Source organism: Ostrinia furnacalis, unplaced genomic scaffold (genome assembly GCF_004193835.3).
Source record: "Ostrinia furnacalis isolate ACB-3 unplaced genomic scaffold, ASM419383v2 OfSCF4125, whole genome shotgun sequence".
Taxonomy (NCBI): Eukaryota; Metazoa; Arthropoda; class Insecta; order Lepidoptera; family Crambidae; genus Ostrinia; species Ostrinia furnacalis.
In genome coordinates this window covers 282,096-309,056 of record NW_021134364.1, presented here as the reverse complement: position 1 = coordinate 309,056, position 26,961 = coordinate 282,096, and the positions used below count along the sequence as shown (strand labels likewise).

Genomic DNA, 26,961 nt, shown 5'->3' with positions numbered 1-26,961 from the left:
ATTTAAATACATAATTGTGGTATATGTGTATAAATAATTTAGCTAGCGGATGAGAGTGATGGAACTAGCGACCACTGAAATAGTCAGTTGCAAAGCCATCTGTAGCTATTGTTACTTATCTTGAGTTAGGATCTAGTTTCACACACCTTCGCCACATCTCATCGCCAGGGGACAGTAGTCTTTGTATTGCCAACATAAAAAAGTCAATGTGACTATACTAATCACAAAATGTGCAATCATATTGACACTCCACATATCATTTACAATACCATACACACTATAATAAAAATATTCAAAAAAGGATCTACATCTAAAAAAAGAAAATCCTCCACCAAAAAAAAAACGCACACAATTGTGAAAAAAATAATCAAGAAATAAAAATAACACGTTGTTAGAACAAAAAGCTTCAGCGCCAAAAGGTTTGTTAACTCAAATCGTTGAAAAAATTTTGAATTTGTCAACTTAAAGTTTCCAAATAAAATACCTCAGAGACATTCTCATAATATCATCCCCAGTGATCACCCGACACCACTTGCTATAACACAATAATGATAAATATCAAATAAATAAATAAGACGGTTACATAAATAAACGGCACTATAGGTTGGTGATGAGAAGACGTTTGAAAATTGAGTTGATTTATTTTTAGAATAAAAAAATTGAGACATAGTAGTGACCCTTGGAGAGTCCTATAAATAGGAATTGAGGCAGGAACGTACTGTGCATATGGCTGATTAGGCAAAGCCTAGAGTCTACCTGGCTCTAGTTTTTTATTGATTAAAGTCAGTAGAATATTTTATGAAGAACCATGAAGATTTATTTTCAATCAGGAGCTAGTCTATATAATAAAAGAAAGTCGTGTTAGTTACTTCGCTTATAACTCAAGAACGGCTGAACCGATTTAGCTGAAAATTGTCAGGGAGGTAGTTTAGAGCCAGGAGAAGGACATAGGATACTTTTTATCCCGTTCGAAATTAAAAAAAAAAGTCTGCTTATTTATTGCCATTAAGGCGGAACAAAGTTTGAGGCGGCGAGATGTTTGTGATCGCCGCAAAACTGCGCGCGACTAATGGCGAAGGCAACATCATGGATAGGTTATCTATCCTCGCCGAACACGTAGACTTTTGCTACGCTATTTCCTCTTTCCACGCTCCGTAATGGCTAACCCCACCGCTAGGATCAAACCCCGGTCAATCACCTTAGCTTTTTTCAACGCTAACGGTCTTAGACAGCAGAAGGACGAGGTTACTCAGTTCCTTACCGACCACCAGGTCGACATCTTTCTGGTTCAAGAGACCCTCCTAACACCCTCTATTCGCAATCCTAGGATAGCGAACTACAATATCATTAGACACGATAGGCCCACACGTGGCGGCGGCACGCTTATTTACTATAAGCGTTCTCTGCACTGTGCTTTAGTCGATCCCCCTTCGCTCTCTAACCTAGAAGTCTCACTCTGTCGGCTAGCCATGACTGGACACGAGCCNTTGGATAGACTATAGGTCTCGGGGACGAGATGACGCGTAGTTTGTTGATGCTTTAATGAAGAGGTCGCTACATTGCTGCCTATTAGTTATCTAATGACCGTGTCGGGCAGCCCTAGGACCTGGTTAGAGTTCTTCGTTGTCGCTTTAATGGTGGTGTTTTAGCTATTTACTCTCGTCAGGCATTTGGGCAGCCGGGTTAGGCCAGTGTTCTTCGTACTTTCTTTAATCAGGAACTTTTTCTTTACTACCTTCATCTGTAGGGCTAGGCTAATATTCTTCGTTGTTTCTTTAATAGTGTTGTGGGATATGATGCTCAACCACAATTAGGAAGCTAAGGTGTTAATAGTGCTTCCTTCCGAGCGGGTGTTATGCTCGGGGACCAAGGTCCTATTTACACCATCTTGGTTTGTCTATATATACTTGGCAGGATATAAAACTCCGTCACCGCGATGCAGGTTTGTATGAGCGGCGGAGTGTGCCATAGTGTAGTAGTGACAGCGCCATCTGTTGGTACACAGTTTGTAGTGGCGTAGCGTCGGTGTCGCCACAGTGTGTATTTTAGCTACTTACTCTCATCAGGCAGCCTAGAAGTCCTGACCACAGCGGGTGCATCTCCAGACACGTCTCTCTCTGGCAGCAAGCTGCGCGGGCGCGTCGTGGGCCACGTGACGTCATCACGTGACGTCTAGTGTCTAGTAGATCACTACCTATCCTCTATCTTGTGACTTAAGACCGAGAGATGGCACTGTCTGTATATTAGATGAGGACGAGACGCATGAGCGACACCAGCGCTTGATTTGCTAGTTTCTGACAGATTACTGTTGGGTATATTTTGACTTGTGGCCGAGAGATGGCGCTATCTGTATATTAGGTCGCAAAAACAAGATGGCGAGTGCTTGTCAATGTTTCAATGGGAGGGAAAGGGCTATTATTTTGCAATTATCCTCACCAGATAGCGAGTTGTTTATATGTAGTTTGCTTTACTGAAGGGGGGGGGGTTACTCTTTTGCACTTACCTTCATCAAATAGCGACTTGTTTATCGTTTCTTTAATGGAGAAAGGGGGTTATTAGTTTGCTTCTTACCCTCATCAGGAAGTCTGGCGGTCCTGTTCACAGCGGAAGCATCTCCAGATACGTCTCTCTCTGGCAACAAGCTGTGCGGACGCGCATATGGCCGAGAGATGGCGCTGTATGTACATTAGATCGCGAACACAAAATGGATTGTTTTTCGTTGATGCTTTATTTGGGGCCAGGTTATTTACTGATGTTTAACGTTCTTTTAAGTGTCTGTTTTAGCAACTTACCCTCATCTGGCAGTCTGGCAGTCCTAGCCACAGCGGGTGCGTCTCCAGACACGTCTCTCTCTGGCAGCAAGCTGCGCGGACGCGTCGTGGGCCACGTGACGTCATGATGTGACGTCTAGTATCTAAAGCCTGGTCCGTGAGCACGTAGAATCCCGTCCAATGACTCCATGCTACCCATCCTTATCGCTCGCGCGTAATTATATTGCTGTCGCGACTGTTGCGACTGGCAGCCGCAGTGAGTGTGCGAGCGCGACAGCAACATAATTTAGTGTCTAGTAGATCACTACCTATTCTCTATCTTGTGACTTAAGACCGAGAGATGGCACTGTCTGTATATTAGATGAGGACGAGATGCGTGGGCCTCGAAAGCGCTTGATCTGACAGATAACCGATTGTTCTCTATCTTCTGACTTGTGACCGAGAGATGGCGCTGTCTGTACATTAGGTCGCGGTGACGAGATGACGTGAAGTTTGCGATGCTTTATTGAGGGGAGGGTTATTAAATTACTACTTATCTAGTGTTTCACAGTCAGCTAGCTATTGTTGATCATCTGGCTACCTACCCGAGTATATTTGCCGACGCTAGATGTTTTTGTCGTTGCTTTAATAGTGTGGGGGTTTACTATGTTGCTTAGCTTCATAAGGTACTCTAAGATCGATTTAACCTCGTAAAGCCCGGTCTCCGAGCACGTAGAATTTTGTCCAATGACCCCAAAGCTACCCATCCTTATCGCTCGCGCGTAATTATGTTGCTGTCGCGACTGTGCGACGGGCGCCCGCAGTGAGTGTGCGAGCGAGTTGCTTTCATGTGTGTGTGTTTTCTCTACCTACCCTCATCAGGAAGTCTGGCAGTCCTAGCCACAGCAGGTGCGTCTCCAGACACGTCTCTCTCTGGCAGCAAGCTGCGCGGACGCGTAGTGGGCCGCGCCGCCGCTTGGTCGGCTAACACACGGCGGCCGCGGCCCGTGTGACGCGACGCGATGCGTTGCGGCACGTTGGACACCGCCTGGGGAATGATAAGTTAGTAAGGTTAACACTTGTACAAAAAAATGTACCAATTCTTACAATGTTATATGTGAAAGTTTGTTGGCGCAAGTACACTATGCGGAATTCAATATTGATGAAACTACAGTATCATTGTTAATATATCAGAATAGATTAATGTTGCTCACAAAATTGTTGATAAGTATCAACCACTCTTATAGTCAATTATTACAAGCGAGCGAGATGAGCATAATAACAAAGTTAATAAATCAACAAAAAACAGTCAGTCATGTTAAGACTAGACGCAGACCACCGATTTTTAGTTGGCCGATAGTTGGGCCCTATTTTAATTTGTATGAAGAATCGGCCAAATTGAATCGGCGTAATGTATGCATTTCCATACATGCCCATACTGATCAACTGCCCGACTAAACTATCGGCCGACGAAAAATCGATGGTTTGCGCCTAGGTTAAACGTGATATTCATCGACAAGGGAATTTAACATGAAAAAACTTTACATCTTTGACACAAGGTCCACAATCAATTGACCAAAGATATTCTGCGTTTTAACAGTACAAATATAACTTACCCCATCATCGTCGATCTCAGTGGAGCTGCAGCTGGAAGGGTTGGAGTACTTGTTTAGTAACTCGATGGCCAGCCGTTTACTCATGTCTTGCTGGAAGAACGCGTGCTGCAACAAACATCATCATCATCATCAGGTCATTTGGTATCCATTGATCCACACATCCATATCCATCCATACACAGGATCCACCTGAAATACAAGCTTCTTTTAGCTTAGTTTAGGCATCAGTCTCCCACAATAATCTAATTCTACTATAAGCCTAAATTGTACTAAAAATATTGTAATGATTGTTGTGGTGAGGAAATAAAGCACTTTTTTTTTATTGGAGGACGAAGATTTCTAATTTATTAGAAGCAAATGCAGGATCTGGGGGCGTAGTGTGAGTTTATTTCAAACGCATTCGATGTCGACTGCGTAAACAAGTGACATTAAACGTATGACGGATTGTACAGCGTCCCTAGCGGAAACTTTCAAGAACTAAATTCTTCATATATTTTTTTAGCGCTCGCTTGTGACGACGTTTGATGTAAACTCACACTAAGCCCTCTGGCTTACACTCCCCATATGGCGTTCGCTTATTTCTCTTTTAGTCGCCTCTTACGGCAAGAGTATTCCCTTTCTACTTTGCTGGAATCACACGTCTTGATACGAACAATCAGCTCGATCTTCATGTTAGTCGTGCCGCGTACAGCACCTACGTATTAGGTACCTAGCTGTAATAGGATGGGTGACCGACCTGCAAGAGCTTGTCAGTGTCATAGACCGCTCTATCAGCCGTAGACACTTCAAAGGAGCTGATAGATTACAGCGTCTTTTGGATTAGTAACGCCGGGTGCTGCACCTATCACCATGGCTACACCAGGATGGGTGACCGACCTGCTTTGTGCAGCTCCTTCCATCAGCTATAGACACTTGAAATAGGTTGTTAGATCGTAGCGTCCTTTGGGTTGGTAATCCCACGCGCAGCACTTATCGCTATGGTTATATCAGGATGGGTGACCGACCTGCCTTGTGCAACTCCTTCCATCAGCTAAAGACACTTACAGAACTGCTGACGTTCAATCTTGGTGGCGCGCTTTGGTTTAGACACTTCAAATGACCTTATTGATCGTGGCGTCTTTTGAGTTAGTAATGCAGCATCTATCCCCTTGGCTGCAGCAGGATGGGTGACCGACCTGCAAGAGCTTGTCAGCCTTATGCTGCTCCATCAGCTATAGACACTTGTTGATGGATCGTAGCGCCTTTTGGGTTAGTAACTCCCGAGTATAGCACCTATCGTCTTGGCTACAGCAGGATGGGTGACCGACCTACAGCAGCTTANGCCGTAGGCTGGACTTTGGTCCAACACCGTGGTGGGCAACCCTCTAGTTGGGTTCGCCACTGATCGGGCGCCTTATGCGCTCGATACGGCCCGATCGCGAACGTCGGTCTGCGACCGACGCGGACGAGCCTGGGCCTCAACAACAAGCCCACACTCGGCCTCGTCGGCACGCGCACCGACGATCGCCTAACGGCTAGAGTACCTTCTGTACTCGCCACTCTGCCCGGTGAAGCTGGAAAAGCTCCTCAAGCTACCAGCGCGCGTCCCTTCAAAAAAAAAAACAAAGTTCGCCGGGTCAGCCAGTTTCAAATAAAATTTGAGTTGAGTGACCACAATTAAAATATTCCAAACAATATTAACGTGTGTGTTTTTTGAAATATCTATGCTTAAAAGTCGAACTGTTAGGCCCAGAATAGACGGTGAAACGCAACTGCAATGAAACTGCAACTTTGTGATGATTCTGATGAATGAAACTGAAAGTTTCAAACTGGTCGCGTCATGTGTGGTCTCTCAACGGACGCTATGGCAGAAACTTAGATGCAACTCAAAAGTAACTAGCGTTGCAGATTCGTTTCACCGTCTGTTCTGGGCCTTTAAGGGACACAACAAGCTATGAATTTGAGTTTTCTTTTGGATCTTAGTACCAAGTCAATAAGTTCCAAAATCAAATAGGCACCACTCATTTCTCATAACCGTCTTCTCACCACCAACCAAAGGAAAGGTAAAACAACTAAAGACATAAATATAAAAAGCAATATAAACTACAAACGTGATAGTTCACTCACTTCTCGCTAGATGGCATCGTGTCTGTTGCGAGGTCCTGCAGTGGGTTGTGCTTGGGACAACTCATTAGGGACGCCACGCTCCAGTCTTCGCTCGATTGTCTATGGTACACTGTAAGAGAAATATAAGTATTTTAACGTCTTTTTCGCTTGTAAGTGCTGTTTTTTTACTCAACTAGGTGAGCCAACAGTTATCGTTCAAAAAGTTGCATTATTTCTTGCAAAAGTGAATACCTACGAATGCGAATGGCAAAAAAACGTACCAACCGAATTGAGAACGTTCTCCTTTTTTAAGTCGGTTGAAAAGTGTAAATATTCGTTACATCTAGTGGAGAAAACCTTGTACTCGATTTCGCGATATTTTTTTTATATCGACAGATCTAGAAGCTATTCTCACGATTCTGAAACGTCAAGTGGCAAAAATAAAAAACTAAACCCAGTATTGATTCAGATAAGCGCCCTCCGGTAAATGTCATATTATTATGGTTGTCCAACTTCGGCAAAAATCAGGACCAGCGATCCGGTATTGACGGTGGCGCCGTCCTGTCAATGTCACAGGTGGGACGGTTCAGTGTAGGACATCTATAACACCCGCTGAAAGTCAGTGACACGAGTCTGTCAAAACTTTCTGTACGTAGTACATATTTAATATTTATTATTCTGTGATATACAAAACTCAAAGGTGACTGACTGACATAGTGATCTATCAACGCACAGCCCAAAACACTAGACGGATCGGCTGAAATTTGGCATGCAGGTAGATGTTATGACGTAGGCATCCGCTAAGAAAGGATTTTACGAAACTCTACCCCTAAGGGGGGTAAAACGGGATCCACGAGTATGAAGTCGAAATACGCTAGTTCTGTGATATAACAGCACTTCTAGTATCTCAAACCCTCACCGTTTCGTTTAACGGTGTCTCCCACATTTGTGGTCCGGGCAGGTAGTCCCGGGAACAGATTCTGGCGGGCCAGGTCGTCTTCCGCGTCCAGGTCTATGATCGGCGAGTCGTCGTACCGGGAGCTCACGCGACCTGCAACAATAAGTGGTTTAGATATCTTATACACTCTGAACTTGATGAAACTTAAGTATCAAAGTACCATAGCTATTAGAGGCTTTTCACGGCAACCAAGAGATGGCGCTATCTGTACATTAGGTCGCGGTGACGAAGTAGCAACTTGTTTATCGTTGCTTTAATGAGGGGAGGGGCTCATTTATTTGCTTCTTACCCTCATCAGGAAGTCTGGCATGGCACAGTGGGTGCATCTCAAGACACCTCTCGCTGGCAACAAGCTGCGCGGGCGCGTCGTGGGCCGCGTGACGTCATGTCGTGATGTCTAGTGTCTAGTAGATCACTACCTATTCTCTATCTTGTGACTTAAGACCGAGAGATGGAACTGTCTGTATATTAGATGAGGACGAGATGCATGGGCGACACCAGCGCTTTATTTGCTAGTTTCTGACAGATGACTGTTGGGTAACTTTTGACTTGTGGCCAAGAGATGGCGCTATCTGTATATTAGGTCGCAAAAACAAGATGGCGAGTGCTTGTCAATGTTTCAATGGGAGGGGAAGGGCTATTATTTTGCAATTATCCTCACCAGATAGCGAGTTGTTTATATGTAGTTTGCTTTACTGAAGGCCCCCCCTTCAGTTACTCTTTTGCACTTACCTTCATCAAATAGCGACTTGTTTATCGTTACTTTAATGGAGAAAGGGGGTTATTAGTTTGCTTCTTACCCTCATCAGGCAGCCTAGCAGTCTTAGCCACAGCGAAAGCATCTCCAGATACGTCTCTCTCTGGCAACAAGCTGCGCGGACGCGCATATGGCCGAGAGATGGCGCTGTATGTATATTAGGTCGCGAATACAAAATGGAGTGTTTTTTGTTGATGCTTTATTTGGGGCCAGGTTATTTACTGATGTGTTTAACGTTCTTTTAAGTGTCTGTTTTAGCTACTTACTCTCATCAGGCAGCCTGGCAGTCCTAGCCACAGCGGGTGCGTCTCCAGACACGTCTCTCTCTGGCAGCAAGCTGCGCGGACGCGTCGTGGGCCGCGCCGCCGCTTGGTCGGCTAACACACGACGGCCGCGGCCCGTGTGACGCGATGCGATGCGTTGCGGCACGTTGGACACCGCCTGGGAGCGGGATAAAGGAAAACATTAAAACTAGTAAAGAAGAAAAGGCCTCTAGATACTATCAGTAATAATGAAATCAATGAGGGTTTTCGCGAATGAAAAATCCGCCAGATGGCAATACGTAGACGCGAGGTCCAAATGCTGCATGATTGGTTATTTTTGACATGACATTGACAGATGTCAAAATCCACCAATCACGCAGCAGTCAGACCCCACATCCACGTCCCGCCATCTAGCGGATCTTTCATACGCAAAAACCCTCATTACTAGTAGTGACAATCTATATTTTTTTAAATAGTCTTGTTGCACTAAAACCCTCAGCCTCAATTTTACAGGGTTTATGTTTTTAGCACAAGGTCTACAATAAATTAATTGTTTGTAACCTCTCGATTGTTTTTTTATCCACAACGAGGAAGCTCTTGGTATCACCTGGTGGAAAGTGGTGATCAGGCTGAAGGTAGAAGCGGGTTCCTCCTAAACCCCAACTACAGAGGAACTGGCTATCTTACCTCTCACACAAAACAACTATTATCATTGTTTTTATAGCGACAGATTTAAGTAAGATAGTGGCCCCACTGGGAATCGAACCTGGGACCCCTGGGTCTGAAGTAGGTAGATTTTAGTGATAAATTAAACTGTTTGAACTGTATAAGTAAGTATATCTCACCCCATCATCGTCGATCTCGGTGGAGCTGCAGCTGGAAGGGTTGGAGTACTTGTTTAGTAACTCGATGGCCAGCCGTTTACTCATGTCTTGCTGGAAGAACGCGTGCTGCAACAAACATCATCATCATCATCATCAGGTCATTTGGTATCCATTGATCCACACAACCATATCCATCCATACACAGGATCCACCTGAAATACAAGCTTCTTTTAGCTTAGTTTATGCATCAGTCTCCCACAATAATCTAATTCTACTGTAAGCCTAAATTGTACTAAAAACATTATAATGATTGTTGTGGTGAGGAAATAAAGCATTTTTTTTTATTGGAGGACGAAGCTCTCTAATTTACTAGAAGCAAATGCAGGATCTGGTGGCGTAGTATGAGTTTATTTCAAACGCATTCGATGTCGACTGCGTAAACAAGTGACATTAAACGTATGGCGGATTGTACAGCGCCCCTAGCGGAAACTTTCAAGAACTAAATTTTTCATATATTTTTTTTGGCGCTCGCTTGTGACGACGTTTGATTTAAACTCACACTAAGCCCTCTGGCTTACACTTCCCATATGGCGTTCGCTTATTTCTCTTTTAGTCACCTCTTACGGCAAGAGTATTCCCTTTCTACTTTGCTGGAATCACACGTCTTGATACGAACAATCAGCTCGATCTTCATGTTAGTCGTGCCGCGTACAGCACCTACGTATTAGGTACCTATCTGTAATAGGATGGGTAACCGACCTGCAAGAGCTTGTCAGTGTCATAGACCGCTCTATCAGCCGTAGACACTTCAAAGGAGCTGATAGATTACAGCGTCTTTTGGATTAGTAACGCCGGGTGCAGCTCCTTCCATCAGCTATAGACACTTGAAATAGGTTGTTAGATCGTAGCGTCTTTTGGGTTAGTAACGCCGCGCGCAGCATCTATCACTATAGTTATATCAGGATGGGTGACCGACCTGCCTTGTGCAGCTCCTTCCATCAGCTATAGACACTTACAGAACTGCTGACGATCAATCTTGGTGGCGCGCTTTGGTTTAAACACTTCAAATGACCTTATTGATCGTGGCGTCCTTTGAGTTAGTAATGCAGCATCTATCCCCTTGGCTGCAGCAGGATGGGTGACCGACCTCCAAGAGCTTGTCAGCCTTATGCTGCTCTATCAGCTATAGACACTTGTTGATGGATCGTAGCGTCTTCTGGGTTAGTAACTCCCGAGTGTAGCACCTATCGTCTTGGCTACAGCAGGGTGGGTGACCGACCAGCTTTGTGCAGCCATCCATCAGCTATAGACACTTACAGCCACAGTTGAATTGATGACGATCAAGCTTGGTGGCGCGCGAGCTATAGACACTGAGACAAATGAGCTAACAGATCGTGGCGTCCTATGGATTTGTCTTGAACCGTTCGCCATGGCTATATCAGGATNCCCACCTCTAACCTATATTGGTTAAAATTATCCAATAGATCACGGTCATTTCCCTAAAACTGATAGTTTTGTTACAATCGCCTCTCTAAATCGTTTCAAACAATCATCATTACTACCCGTACGTCAAGAAATTTGCGTTTTGTATTGTTACATCTACTATTGCAATACGAAAATGTGTGGATCGTTAAATGAGAATAATAGACGATAGCTACATTGAGGTACATCAGACCGTTTCAAAGCAAGATGTCGCAAGACCGTAACACGGATTGTGTTCAACGAGCAATCGAACTTTTTATGGCCGCAGTTAGAAGAATCAAAGATACTAATTGAGAGGTCAAAGCACACAATTGATGTTTGACCTAAAATATCTCATACTGTTGTAATGACCAATGTTTATGTACTGCTGACATAATAAGGAGAGCCGCAAGTGGAACTAATTTGGCCACACTCTCCCAGAAGGGACCCTGATCACATCCCTAAGCAGGCTCTAGATCGGAACCCCCAAGGAAAACGCAAACGTGGTCGCCCCAAGCAAACTTGGCGGCGCACTGTAGCAGGCGAGGCGAAGAAATCGGCAAGACCTGGAGCGAGATCAAGCTCGAAGCTCAAGACCGAATGCGATGGAGGACTGTTGTGGACGCCCTCTGCCCCATCTAAGGGACATAGGAGCTTAAGTCAAGTAATAAAGAGAGATAGGTACTGTCCAGTAAAAACTCAGGAGATTTTGGACTTCTGCAACTCTACAATTTTCGGAACCCGCACCACATTATGAAACTTATGAGCTAACGAAATCGCAGGTGTTCAATGTTAATAAATTACCAACTGAAAAAATTTAAGGATAATAAAGACACGCACAATTAATTCTTACAAAAAACTCAAGAATAGAGTTATTAATACATTTTCCAGATGTGCACAGCTAAGGTAATTTTAAACGACCCCACGTCAGAGTATAAAGCACATGTGGTGCATTAAGTTCTCATCTTCTAACGAAAAGTAACTATTTTAAGGAACCACATCTGTACTAAATACGCATATCTGTCACAGACATCAGACATTGTTAATCATGGAATCGTAAGTCAAGATCTTGATGAATTCTTGAATGTATCCCTTTTTACAAATGACTAGCCAGTGTTAATTATGATGTTTTAATTTAATTGTAAAGCTAAAGACCTGTCGGGCGTTTAATAAAATTGTACAAGGAATTCTAGGGTTATGCAAATAGCATTCACGAAGTTTCATATGTCATTTGAGCCCGGGTCGGGTCGTCAAACAGTCGCCCGCTTGTCGGCTTTTTAAGATATGGAACCCTTTAATAGCTCAGGGTAAGTGTATACGGGCGTGAAGGGGTCGCCGAGAATAGCCTGGCACGTGACCCACATATTTAAATTGCAGTAAAACGACTGCACAAAGCGTAAATAATGGAGTAATTACATTCAACATTACACCAGTCACAGGTACGAAGTACTTCGTGAACATGTTTTGTGACTACATTTTACAAAAGTATGTATTTGTTTTAACAACTACACTCAGGTCAAACCAGTATAGAAATGGAAACATTTAGCATAGTGCCACTTTCTTTCTTTAGTTTTGCTGAAACCAGGTTGTTCAAACAAGGCGTGCGTATATTTAGAGCTAGTATCATCGGAGGCAATCTTGACACAATCACGTCTGCGATCTATTGAGAGGGAATCATAAATCTGCATCAAGACGAACGATGCAACGAGCAATCATGTAATTTAGACCGTAAACCACTACTTGCAATTTCATCGCCAATTGGTTATAGCCCGGTAAAGAGTGGAACCATTTTAGAGGTTGTTATTTAATTTAGGCACATCCCTAATCCAATCGTAGTTCGTAGAATTATTTTGCGCACTTGCTGGTCAACAAAGAAAAGCGTTTGAAAACTCGTGACATGCATTATTTTTTGCACGTAAAGAGAGCACGCGTATCCTTCGAGACTTTCCCCTATTAAATTCACTTTCTCATTGTTATTTAGTTTCAATTTCACGACAGATCCGTATGGAATTGAACCTTGATTACGAAACAAACGTATTAAAGATCATATAACACGCTGACGTTTCATTACACATAATCATAAAGGTTACATAATCGATAATAATAACAAATTGACGAAAAAAACATGAGTCGCGATCACGAATCACGACACTAATTCTTTTCGCACATTAGAAGTCATAGAATTTTAATGGGCAGTTACATAAAATAAATAAGAAAATGTTAATATTGCAACTAAGCTCAATTACGCCTCGTTTGTTTGGTTTGCGTGATTAGCAGAGTTATGTTATCAGATCTGAAGTAAAGGTTACTCTTGAAGGTTAGTAATTATCATAGCGTTTCTACGTGCTGCAAAAGATCTGAAAAGAAGTTTTCATAAAAGAACTAATGAAACCGTCAACTGCAGCCAAGAGGCGTATTTTAAAAGCATTGAGAATACCTACTTATTCGCCTAATGTAAATGCACTTTAAAGCAATTTATTCGCTACTTGAGTTCTGACTGAATCATACAGCCGCTGAATGCTAACAAAAAAGGAACAGGCAGAGAGTAATGGTTTAGCGCTGATTTAAAGGAGACAAGTGCCTGCGTCTAGCTGAGGATGACGTAAGAGTCAATGAATTTATCACCTGGATTTCTAGAAGTTGATATTGAATATTCAAGACGAAAATATTTTTTGGACGACTTAGCCGAATGTTAAATTAGATTTGAAAATGTCGCTTCAACAGGACTAGAAAAGGATACAGCAAAAGGGCAGAGCAAGGAACTCTCAGCCAGAAAACTTCGAGCAAAGAAGCCGAAGTACTTACATCAGATCGTACTCATTTAATCAGGCATCGGGTCATGTTACACGTACTTGACGCTGCGTGGCTGTCCACGTGAACAAACAGACGGTAGACGGGAAACTATTAACGCGGGAGGTTGTTTACTAACTTCACCCATACATCCTATCAGCGACGAAAATTGTTGCTTCGACAACAACAAACATTACGAAAGGCGAACTTCTGTGAAGAGCCTAATTGGAAGCACAATTTACTGGAGTAATTCCACTGCAGGCATCTGTGATTGGAACGAAAGATCGTTTTCCTATAATAATAAATAAAATCTGTAGAGATTAAGAGAACGGTTGTAAAAACCTATAAAATGTTATGATTCCTAAGAAAGATGATGTTACGATCGAATTTTCAAAAGATGGTAAAGCTGTAAAATTTTCTACCCAACCACTTCATAATCTTCAAGTGTTTCATATCTCAATATCCTATAGTACCAGCAAATATTACGAAACGTGTCCGTTTTCCGCATCGCATATAAAATTACAAGAGTGTCTAACAATAGATTTCAGGTCATTATACGGCTTTTAACGGCGGCCCATGGGCCTAATGGGCTGGCTAATGTGTAGGGTATAAATATATAACCTACTTATAAAAGGGCCCGGGCATTTTCCAATAATGATGATTAGATTAATATCCGATAAGAAAGCAGTCGAATTTGATAATTTCACGCCTATAATAAAATTTAGGGCGATATTGTAAGTATTAATGTTTTCAATTCAAGTGTATTACAATTCATGTTTTGTAATACACAAGTTACTTATACCAGTGTTAATAATGTTACAGAGGTATATGTTAACTAGAAAGACTTTAAAACATTGCGATGTCGTTACTCGTTAGCAGCTTGTTACTAAATTAATAGTAAATATTGCATCACTGATATTGCGAAACAAAACGAGGCTACTAATCAAAATAATTTAGGCTTTATACCTACGTTATAGAAACATTTAATCCATTACGATAGAACTAGTTCTAGGCTCTGTCTCGAGGTGAATTGCGGTCAAGCGAATTCTGAACAATATCTGGCATGTACCCAAATCTACTAATAAATTACTGACATAATTGTCTTTGTATGTATATTGACCTTCACCGTAACACTGCATTTAGTCGTTTAGTGTTTACTAGAATGCTTCCAAAGGAAGTTATGCCACAGTGGATAATAGTACAGTCGTTATAAGGAATGATTCTGTTTAAGGCAATGACAAGATTGCACAAGATGGTTAGCTAATGACGCCATAGGTCATAACAAGATCTAAAGAACCGTTAGAATGGATTCCGAACATAGCTTCGTAAGTTTTGCTATTTCAAACCGTTTGGGTGATTTTTACGATATCTGAACCACGTGCGCCCAAAAAGTAATTCAACGAAGTATACCATATGAAAACACATAGTATATGCAGATGTTTGTGATGCTCATACAATATACATCCACATGGATGAAGCATAATCAGTCACAGTGTTCCTGAAAATCCAATCCATCTCGAAATACCAACCCTAAATCCATTCGTATTGGCAGAAGAAACATATTTTCGGTACTTTTTGTGGCCTAGTGATATTTGCAAAGGCGGCGGCGTTATGTCTGCCAAGTCTGTTATTATTGGGTCCGCCATTTTAGGATGAACTGTGATATTTGCAGGGAAAACATTCACATTCTTGCATACCTATTCAAACTTGACAACCAATAAATGCGTTGAATTTCCTGTTACCTTGGATAAATGTTCCTCTTGGTTTTTATCATGATTCACTTTTATCCTAAGAGAGATATTTCTTAACCTTAAATGGGGTAAAGCGTTCATATAACAACCTGATTTTAAACATCAATTAAAGTTATTTTTATCGGATTGTCTATGTTGATCATTACGCATCTGCTGACACCTTTGGCGGATGTCTCATAACAAACAACGGCCTTTGTGCTGATGTCACGACTATTCATAATTGATTGAAAGGGCACTTGACGCGAATAAATCAAGCCATTTATTTCTGTAAAAGATTGATACAATATGTTTCACGATTATTCTTTGTCTTGCTGGCAGTAATGTTTCGTCGTTTGGCTATTACAGACATAATTTCTTCATGGTACAGTTTAATTTACATTTTAATGGTTAAGACGTAAAACAAGTAATAAACCAATCAACAAAAGCAATTCATCATATTCATGAAAACGATGCATGAATAACAAATGATTGCTCTAATTAACACGGACGTTGGTCAATTACTATCGTTGTTCGCGAAGAGCATTGAGCAACTTTTCATGTTATATTAAACTTCTGAAGAATTGGAGGCTTGTTTTGAAATGACTTTAAAAATGAAGATGCTAAGTAAAATTCAACATTTGATCGAAACAAGTAGAGCTACTCTGATTAAAACCTTTAGAACTTATTAAATGTCAAAGAACTTTATCAACTATACGAGTAAAGTCAACTCAATGTTCCGCATCTTTAACAGATTTTATTAATTTAATAATCCTAGGTACAGAGAGAAACTTTTTATGTTAAAAACCCAACATGAATAAAGAATTTTCTGCTAAAGGTGCACATGGTGGAAGACATTTCATAATTTAATCGCAAACTTGGTGAAAAAAATAAAAGGTGTGGTAAATAAATAGGTCAGGAATTTTCTGCGTGGCATCAAGTCACACCTTTCCTTCAGGTGGTGCGGAACAACAAAAATAATAAATTATTTATTAAATAGCTCTCCAATTATTACAGAACACCCAAAGGGGAACTTACGTAATTGTTTACCCATTCTTGGACAGAGATGTGAGAGTCTAATTATTTAAGATAATGATGCTCTATGCACGAAATTCGGATTCGAACCCACAACGCAAGCGCCTGTTTTTGGAGCGTACCTCGAACTACCAGACCCGACGGGCACCGTTTTATTTATGTATATTTTTCTTTTGTTTACCTTTTCAAACGACAATTTGAACGATGGACGTAATCGATGGCGCGTCTGTTACACGTACGAAAAATGGGGACATGCACTATAATTATTAGAGTCACTAATGTGACGTAATGAGATGGTAATGGACAAGTGTTTGTTTAAATGAGCAAGAAACACTTCTATGTACAAGGGGTTCTGGTTTTTTATTTACGGCAAACTCGGTCTGAATGTTGATCAGGTGTTAGGCAGTTAATACGAGTTCGGCTGAGAAATCTTCCAAACCAATAGACTTATGTATGCGTGGACTGCTAGGTGTTATTTGTGTAACTGTAACAGCAACAACCACTGCCTAGTTAGTGTCAAACGGAAAATACACGTTCAGAATGTCTTGCATTGAAAACCTGAAACTGATTTCGGCAATCACTACAGAAAATGTTTTCACTCTCCAACGCAAGTTTTTTAGCAAACAGAAATTTAATAAATGCTAATAAACAAATTGTTAGCACGTGTGTAGGTACGTGAAATAGAAAATATTCCGAGCTTAAATTAAAAACGTGTCTTCGTGTCTTATAACACGACGAAAAAGGGGAAAATAAAAAGGCATCTGTTAGAATGGCGAATGTGAGAGAACATTAGCATATTCCGATATTCAATGGTAAATATGCCTCTCATTATCATGCTCATGGTACGCAGGCTGCAAATGGAAATAATATTGCTGAAATTCACCCAAATATGATCGCGATAATGGTGATGTGCTAGTAATTTCAAAATTGTCTTTTTATTAAAATAACCAGCACGAATCCTTTGCAAAAAACGTTATTGGTACCTATTCTTTATAAAGGTGGTTAAAATATAATGATCAATTACGCATCATCTACAAAAGTCACGTTAACATTACTCATGTTATTTATGCTAAAAACCTACAGCTCCTTGTTTCGTATACATTTTCACTCAATTTAAACAAGCCTCAAATGTGACGGGGCTGCTTTAAATTTTCAATAAATATGGATTGTCGACCGCGTTCAAAGGTGCTACATACATTTAAATCTGAAAGCATTTAAAACTCAGCAACACAGCACGTTCGATACCGGGTGACTCAGTGAGCAATATACATTCGCGTCTAGCATTCAACGATTCTGAGAAAGGCAATGCACAAATTGGAATATAACAAGAGTGCTTTTTTAAACTTAAATGGGGAGAGCCAGTAGAAACGTTAGCATTGCGCAGCTTTCTGGCATTGACATTCCTTGATTGCGGCTGCGAATATAAACGTTCATATAAATGTTATGTACATACTAACTAGCTCTATGAATATTGTATGACTTGGCTTATACACTTTTGTTTGCTTGTAACGTTCTTTTTACATTATTAACTACAGGAATGATAATACATATTAAGTGTTCTATTGGGAACTAGTTTGAAATTACTATTGAGCAATCATCGGGAACAGGCGCCAATGAAAACAATACGAGTACAGTGTGCGGTTTGCCGCCGTAGTAGTGACCCGATCGACCTCGGCTGGTCGCCACCGCATTCCTGACCCACGCGTTCTTTCGCACAGAAATAATATGCGACACTTGAAAAAACCCGTTATGCCGGCGAATTTTTTCGGTCTCATTTCAATTACGGAATGACCTTGCCCGCTGATAATCTTACCGCTCCGATGCTATGTGATTCTGAGAAAGAACACGTACCTGAAAAAGAGAAAACAGCCCGTTAATAATTCCATCGGTTTTGCGGCGTGCATGTCAATGACGCTATGGCCTGGTGCGAGGCGAAAAGATTAGTCATAAAAAACCCCGCGCTATCTGCTGCAGCAAACGGATGTTTTTTACCATCCAAGTTTAAAAGGCCAGCTTTGTTGATGATATTTGCCAAGTTATTTATACTTCGTGGAGTATTTGTAAATTATTTAACACTATCCGAGTTGGCATAGCGAATACCTAATATTGATGTTAATTTCAAAGAATTGTACTATGTACCTTAACGTATACATATTAATTTGAGTCGTGTGACCAAGAAGTTATCATTTGCATATCAGGTTGACTAGTTACAAGTCAAATATGGTGAAATTTAGGAAAATTCGCTGTTCTATAATTTATCATGCCTACCGTACTTCACGAGGGTCGCATATTTATTCAGAACAGAACAAAAGAGAATAGTTTTTGCCAGAGTAATACAGATTTAACCTAAACCTTTTTAAGAGAAAATAACAAGAAAAAAAAACAAGTGTCATATAAAACCTGAGCGTACCAACTAATAACAATGCACAGGCTCGACGAACTCCAGCCAACTCCAGCAAAAAGACGAAGCAAACATACAATGGGTTCATATTTCCGGCCCGCGGTCACGGGCTGGCACTGTGCAACTTTCGAAGATTTTCGCCGGGCAGAAGCTCCGACCAGTGCTGTGCCGCTAATTACTGACATCGAGTCGAAAAGAAATAAGATTTTATTTCCGATGTAAAGTATCGTATCGTATTCGTATCTCGAATTCTCGAGAAATGCCAAATTCCCATTTAAGTCTTAAAGAGAACATCCAAAAATCCTGTAGAGCTTTCTTAAAATACATGAATTGGGATTGCTCTTTTATACTCAATTCAAAATAACGGCTCAGTTGTTTGCTTTTCAATAAAAAAACTGAAATTATCGATATTCAGGTGACAATTCTCATCGCTAGCTGGAACAATCTGCGTGTAAATTAAGGCCGATTGTAAATCTGGCAGACACCCAAAAAGCGAAGAGGAACATCGCGACATTAGAGAAAATTAAGCGCGCCGCCCCTTGGGACTGCTTCAAGTAGACTTGTCGATAGAATTCCAAATGCTCTTCGAGTTTTTTGCCTTCGATAATTGACACGCAGTCCGCTCGGGTTTTTTTTAATGTGAAAGTTTAATCTTTTCAAAGAATAAGTAATCGAAGGGGATTACTATTATTAACCTTCAACGTGGATTAACAATAAAGCCACTATTCAGACGATTCATAGTACAAAAAAGTATGTTATTAAAATGTATGTCATTTTCGAAAACTAAAACAATGTGCGGTTAGTTCTCAGGAGCATCAGCACTAAGTTATTGAACGAGGGAACAATTCATTTCAATTAAATGACCAAGCATAACTTCCTAACAAATAAAACGAGTAGCATGTCCGTCGACATTATACTCCGATACGAACGAGGGTCAGAGACGCAAGAGGATGCGAGTAAAAAAAACCTATATTCGCCGAGGGAAATAATGAGACAGTTCGTATGGGAGCGGTGGCTCAACACATGCAAGGGTACGGGCAACGCCCCCCGACTAATTCAAGAACGCCGCAGACACTTGATGAAATTTGTAACGCTAATAAAATCACACCCAAAACGAATCCTAACATTTTCGGCAAGTGAGATGGGTTACAGAAACAAATGTTTGATGAAGTATTACCTAACATGACGTGCAATCTTTCCGCCACGATTGCTTTATATTATGCTGTGTGCGAATCAAAAATTCAGACAATAACTTTGATGATTGATCAACAATATAGTATTGTGATGTAACAAAAGCTAATTTACGAAATAGGCAAGAAATCTTAATATTGCTAATGTAAATTCACACGAACAGTAGCTGTACCCTGCTAACCATTAATTTCTTTACGTAAGAAGGATAATCTTCCATTTGATCCGAAAGGCAATTACTCGACGCAGATACATACAAAGAGAATTAATTGCAAACGATGTTGTTACTTCAAAACTTGATTAGAATTTGCTACGATGAATTTAGTTTAGACGTTATAAATTACATTGTAATCCATGTATGACGATATATAATAAACAGATACAGGAATATTGATACCTAACGGAAGAGGTTATATTTTGGTCGTTGTTTACTTTCAAGTTGCATGTGAGATATGATAAAGAAGCCATGTGGCGGGGCATGTGTTATTGTGTAACCATCCACTGCCTGCGACCGTGGCCGTGAACATTCTTGAACTTCGATAGTTATGTGGCTATGTACTTTTTATTATTTCTTAATTGCTCAATTAATCATTGACGAAATCATAATGGCACTAATTGAAACGGAATGTTCTTGTTGTTTCCGTTACTTATTTCATTTACGTTCAACATTCCAGTCAGTCATCGAGAAAATAAATCAAATTCCGTGTCACTAATTACTGCCTGAAACAACAATTTCAATTGCTAACTGAAGAATTCAAACGAAGGAGTAGACAAGGTCGGTGTTAAAATTAGATCATTGAAACATGTGACACATCCACTCAGTCAAATTGATAACACCATAAGATCACCAAACGACTTGTGTGTGTGTATTTTAAGAACATGGGTCTTGTGTGCGATAGACAAGATTAGACATAGTAAGATTGTAAATTGTAGTCAATGTCTTTCAGTTAAAACTAGAGAAACGTAGGTAACACTTCAAAAAGGTTCGTAAGCAGGTTAGCTATATGTTTTTACAGATGTACACACACATGACCCAGACAGAAGCGTAGGTATGTTGACCACTTGTCAAGTCTTTCTGGGACTGACAACAAAAAAGGGCAATCGAGTAAAAGCTTTCTAATAAATTATCCCCGCCACAAACGTGAGTGGCTGGCATTTTTAACGGAATTGCACAGCGCAATTAGAACTTACTTTGGTAGTCCTCAAAAGACCATTAAGTGCCCCTAGGAGAGCATTTAGCACTCCCCAAAAATGACGACGAACGCCCCATTCAAAGTGAATTTGTTTTGTTGCGCATCACTGATAAAAACCACTTTCGTAATGGCATCGCAAATGTCAAGCTTCATTTCTGACAAACAGTGGAGCTGAATATTAACACAATTGACATGATTTAGCGTGAATCATGGCATAATATTTACTTATAATGTGTCATCGAATTCATGTGAAATAATATGTCGCAAATTTTGAATACTTGAATAATTTATGGTAAGTACAATTAAACAATAAGGTATTTGCCGTATAAGTAAATGTCACAATGATAATATTGTAATGAAGCTACTGACTGAAAGAATGGATTTCATAGTCCCAGTGGTCCCAGCCTCATGCATTTTTTCCATATTCAAATATTCCTTTTAAAAAACAGACTCAAGAGCTAACCAGACAAATGTTTACAAACGAAATGTAGAGCCGTAGATTAGTTTTTTGTTCGAATCCCAACCATGTTCCCCGTCTCTTCTTCAGAAATAAATGCATGCTACAGTGAATTAGTGAGGTAACTGCCTTCTATTGTTATTGCTTACACTACACCGTAATAGTTTCAAAAAAATTCTATAGGAGTCAAGATTCTGAAGACCTATAAATTCGGTGTTGTTTAGAAAGGCAAGAGACGATTCTCTTATATGCATACAAAATATCGAAACAAAAACCGGCAAGGGCTCAAGCCAAGTAGGTACAAAAACTGGCAAGTCGCCAAGAAAGTTACCCGCTAAAAAAGTTGACAAACGTGGCTTTCTATTCAGCTAGAAAAGGAACCAACGTGAATGTAGTAAAACGATTGCATCTTTATTTCTCCAATCTTGAAATAGGCTGGCTTATAGAAATTCTTGTCACGTGTCAGGCTGGAACTACATTATTTTCTCTTGGACGTGTTAAAATACAATTTAACCATTTCTCTTTCTTTCGTGTTGTAAATATGTAACAGATGGGAGCTTTGAAAACAGTTTTGTAATTTTATAAACGTTATTTATCTTCAAGCTTTGGAAGAAATCAGGTTAAATATTTCATAGTAATCGCCATTGGTAAAGCAAAAACTTTGCGCCGAAACCGCAAACTCTTGGGATTTCTAGTGTCATAATCAGTGAATAATCCGATAAATCTTTTCGCGGTTCCGATAGGCGTTAAAATTTGTCAAGAGATTTTTAACGGTCTACTTAAAAAAAGTTTATATAACAGATACCGTTGTACTTGGCTAACTAGTACTAGTATTTCCCGGAACGAGACGGTAGCACTTAATACTATTGCGTGTTACTAGACTTCGGACACTCAACGCGTAGTACCGTCTGTACTGATTGCTAAAGAGAAATCACTTAAAAACATTACTTTTAAATGCTTCGGTTTAGAACAATAGAAGTAGCGACAAGACTACCTGCAGTAAAACATAAAATCGCAATTTAGGATCCACTTTACTGACCCCAAACTGCAGGCGATTTACATTTGGTAGCCCTTGCAAGACTTGCAACGAAACCAGAAACTGACTCTGTTTCTATTGACCGATTAGGTAAAATTTCCGATCTGTGACTACGTCATTCTAGTACTGCGTCATTCTAAGGTAACCTTTAAACACTAGATTCTCAAATTCTAACGAAAAGCTGATTATAATCTATCACTTGTAACAGCGTAGACGGTCGCAAATCACAACAAGCAACAAAACTAAGTATCCGATCGAGTCAGTGACCGTACCAACCACGTTCGGTTCGCAGGCCTACGCCCCTCCCCCGGGCAAGGTCAAGGCACCTCTCCATGTCTTGACGGATGCTATTCCCGGACCATTCCCATTCATTGACTATTGGCATTGAGTGCTTTACCAATAAAACCATGCGTTGCCAGCTCGCACATTTAAACAGTCGCCATTCAACATGAACGATGCTGAAATTCAGTCAAATTGAAGTGTTTTCATCTGCTGGTCAATGTCATCATTTATATACATAATGCTCTTATCTAACAATTTTGTGTCACGTTACGAAAATGGAGAACTCCGACGCCGATGCATCAATTTGAATTCAAATGCTCAGATGCTGTAATTTATTTGGTCATACAACAAAACTGTTCCAATTAATTGAAAATTGCGTGTCGCAAAGAAGTGGACCACGGAAATTTGCGAAGGAGTGTCAATGTGTGGGGCACGCGAGTGTCATGGAATAGCTAATAGACCTCATTAGCGTTAGGTGACGCAAGTCCAGATACCTATCTAAGGTCAACTCCATTCGATTCTGCGCATAACTGTTATATTGTTTAGAACTGAGACAAAGTAGTGTAGGGTAGGACACTTGACACACAAAACATTGTGTGTGAAGACATTCAAACAGAATAGTGTGACTGTGAATGTTGATGTCCAAGTTCCTGGCGGCAGTGGAAACTTATGTAGAAATTTTGATTCACGGCTGTCTTGCATCATAGTTTCCAACAATGCATATTGATTAGAATTGAAATTAGCATTTTAGTAGTTGGCATTTTTCGCCAAATAAAAAAAACCTCTTGCACCTTGAACAAGAAAGAAAACCAGGATCAAGGGTCATTTTAGTTGTTGACTACCGTACCGTAAAGATCTACTAACGCTGTAACAAAATGAATATCTTCATATTTTAAGTTGAAATATTTTCATTAACTTAAAAGTAATTATTTGCCCTGGCAACGATGTGTTCCACATCGAAATCACTGTGGAACTAATAGGCCAGCATAGAAAGAAAAACATTCATCGTCATGCATGGTCGGCTCCTTTATACGGGTAGGTCGTTTAATTCAACGGGTCGTCTACAGCAGACAAAAACATTGTACGACGGAAGCTTTTGTGATACATCGGTTATTTAAATTGAAAAGTACACTACTGTAATACAAAATAGTAAATACATACAAAAGACACTCAAGCACCGAAACCAGTGGTTCTGGTAATGGTATTATCAAAACCAACTATTTTAATAGACCCGATAAGGTAAATTAGTATTATAGAAGACAAGTGCGAGTCGGGCTCGCGCACAAAGGGTTCCGTAGCAGCAAATATAATAAACTTATTATGTCAATTTAATCAACCTATCTCAAAAACTATAAGAGATACTTTGATCAAACCAAAAATCGTTGAAAGAGNCAGGATGGGTGACCGACCTGCAGCAGCTTGTCGGCTGTGGGCCGCTTCTTGGGGTTCTTGGTGAGCGCCAGCTTGAGGAAGGCGTGGAACAGCTGCGACCAGCGCTCGCGCTCCTTCAGCGGCGGCGGCTTGAAGCCCGACTTGACGCGAGGCTCACGGGACAATGGAACTGAACTTTAAAGCACCTGCACGTAGAGTCGCATTTTGCTTGCACTGCTTATGACCTTGAGGCTCACGGGACAATGGAGCCGAGTCGCTTGTACGTAGAGTCTCATTTTGTTTGCACTGCTTACCCTGACCTTGACCAAGATGAAAAGGAGAGAGCTTACAGGATAATGGAACCGAGTCGCTTTAAAACACCTGCACGTAAAGTCTAATTTTGCTTGCGCTGCTTACGCTGACCTAAAGTGACGTAGATGAAAAGGAGAGAGCGGGCGTCTGAGAGTATTTATAGACATGGCCTTGACACTGACAGTATCTAAGGGCATGGTCATGACACTGAGAGTGTCTAAGGACATGGCCATGACAGTGATAGTATCTAAAGACATTGCTTGTCACGCGTATGCAGTTCCATCAGCTATAGACACTTGAAATGAGCTGATAGATCGTAGCATCATTTCAGTTTCTCATGATGAGAGCAGCATCTATCACCATAGTTGTACCAGATGGGTGACCAACACTGAACAACGTACAGGAGCTTGTCAGCATCGTGTTGCTCCATCAGCTATAGACACTTGACATGGGCTGATACGATCCATCAGCCCATATCGTCCTTTAAGTTTCTCATAATGAGTGCAGCACCTATCGCCTTGGCTGGATCAGGATGGGTGACCGACTTGCAGCAGCTTGTTGGCTATAGACACTACAGCTGAACAACTGACGATCAAGCTTGGTGGCGCGCGAGCTATAGACACTGAGACAAATGAGCTGACAGATCGCCTGGTGTCCTTTGGGTTAGAAGTACAGCACCTGTCTCCATGGCTGTAGCAGGATGGGTGACCGACCTGCAGCAGCTTGTCGGCTGTGGGCCGCTTCTTGGGGTTCTTGGTGAGCGCCAGCTTGAGGAAGGCGTGGAACAGCTGCGACCAGCGCTCGCGCTCCTTCAGCGGCGGCGGCTTGAAGCCCGACTTGACGCGAGGCTCACGGGACAATGGAACTGAACTTTAAAGCACCTGCACGTAGAGTCGCATTTTGCTTGCACTGCTTATGACCTTGAGGCTCACGGGACAATGGAACCGAGTCGCTTGTACGTAGAGTCTCATTTTGTTTACACTGCTTACCCTGACCTTGACCAAGATGAAAAGGAGAGGTGACAGGATAATGGAACCGAGTCCCTTTAAAACACCTGCACGTAAAGTCTAATTTTTCTTGCGCTGCTTACCCTAATCTAAAGTGACGAAGATGAAAAGGAGAGACCGTGTATCTGAGAGTATCTTAAGACATGGCTATGACACTGAGTGTATCTAACGGCATGGCCATGACACTGGGAGTATCTAAGAACATGGCTATGACACTAAGAGTGTCTAGGGACATGGCCATGACACTAAAAGTATCTGATATTGCTTGTCACGTGTATGCTGTTCTATCAGCTATAGACACTTGTTTATGGATCGTAGCGTCTTTTGGGNTATTCCCATCAAATTTCATCACTGTAGTACTTATAGTTTCCGAGTAAATCGGCTGTGACAGACGGACAGACGGACAGACGGACAGACGGACAGACGGACAGACGGACAGACGGACAGACGGACATGACGAAACTATAAGGGTTCCGTTTTTGCCATTTTGGCTACGGAACCCTAAAAAGGGGAGAATAATAATTTAAATTTTAGGTACAGTCGTATTTAATTTCGGAAAGCTATTAATAAAGCGACAGGATCCAAATACGACCCCACATTACCAAGTTAATAACACAAAAGCGAAAGTTAGAGGCGTCAAATTAATATCCAGGCACAAAGGGTTCGTGGAGTTTATAAAGGAGGTTTACCAGCTACATTAATTAACTCTATTATGTATCTCCGGCGTACAGAGCTTTCTTCAGCCCCTGAAAAAATGACAGGGTTTTTGTTCTCCGATTCTAATTATAACTTTCAATGAACGGTAACAACGCTTTCTTTTATACTGATTTGAAAAAACGAGCTAATAGAGAAAAGCTAAATGTTATAATAAAATTACTGTAGGTACATATACATTTTTACTAGAAATGTTAGATATTTTAGTAATTAGTGTAAAAATATAGCCGGCATGTAATGTAAACGTTGACTTAGCCAATAAAGAGGTTTACTAACTAGTGAGTCACGTTTACAAACTGAAATGCGGAAACACTTGTGCACATACTTCGTCAAACCAACCAAGACAACACCAGCTATCCGTTTCCACAACAACCACAAACATGTGGGAATTGATTAGCACACGAAAAACAACCTCGTATTGTGTCTTACAACTTCTGTTTAGTCACATGAGTAAACTGAATATGGTTTTCAGTCTGCACTGAATAACAATCAATTTATGCCAAGCAACTTGGTATAGTAAAGAAATCTATGCAATGATAGAACAGAAAGTTTTCGCTCTTAGATGTTTTGTCGGATTTTGTTGTTTCTGCTGCTGCTTTTAGTCTGCAGCCAGATGACATCTTAAATATCTGTTAAACCAGTGTAAACAAGTGCAAATCCTGACCCGGGCGGATGCATACTTGTACATATTTGTATCACATGTGCTGTTCACATGATTAGGTCGTCCAAACATTG

At 41.0% G+C, this 26,961-nt stretch overlaps 2 protein-coding genes across 7 annotated transcripts in view; both read right to left on the bottom strand.

Moving 5' to 3' along the window:
• The window catches only part of step (cytohesin steppke), a 61,191-nt gene that overhangs the window by 28,690 nt on the left and 5,540 nt on the right, over positions 1–26,961 (bottom strand). The gene's annotated exons all lie outside the window — the stretch shown is intronic.
• Positions 425–25,507, bottom strand: LOC114358882 (uncharacterized). 2 transcript variants are annotated; one of them, XM_028313044.1, is made up of 6 exons: positions 25,219–25,507; positions 9,274–9,378; positions 8,432–8,606; positions 7,370–7,501; positions 6,472–6,580; positions 425–535 (listed from the first exon to the last, which is right to left on the bottom strand). In XM_028313044.1, exons 2-6 carry the CDS (start codon positions 9,355–9,357, stop codon positions 463–465), a joined length of 573 nt encoding a protein of 190 aa, XP_028168845.1. In that variant the 5' UTR covers positions 9,358–9,378; positions 25,219–25,507; the 3' UTR covers positions 425–462. The 2 variants fall into 2 exon arrangements, with proteins under 2 accessions (XP_028168845.1, XP_028168844.1); XM_028313043.1 differs by lacking the exon at positions 25,219–25,507 and adding an exon at positions 24,232–24,700.

Bases quoted from the DNA above. Each gene is read 5' to 3' on its own strand.
- LOC114358882 (XM_028313044.1), bottom strand. From the start codon at position 9,357: ATGAGTAAACGGCTGGCCATCGAGTTACTAAACAAGTACTCCAACCCT. The intron at 7,502-8,431 runs GTAAGTAGCTAA...TTATTGTTGCAG, and splicing joins TGCCAGGCTGCCTGATGAGA to GTCGCGTGAGCTCCCGGTAC. The intron at 536-6,471 runs GTGAGTGAACTA...ATTGTGTTATAG, and splicing joins ACGATGCCATCTAGCGAGAA to CAAGTGGTGTCGGGTGATCA.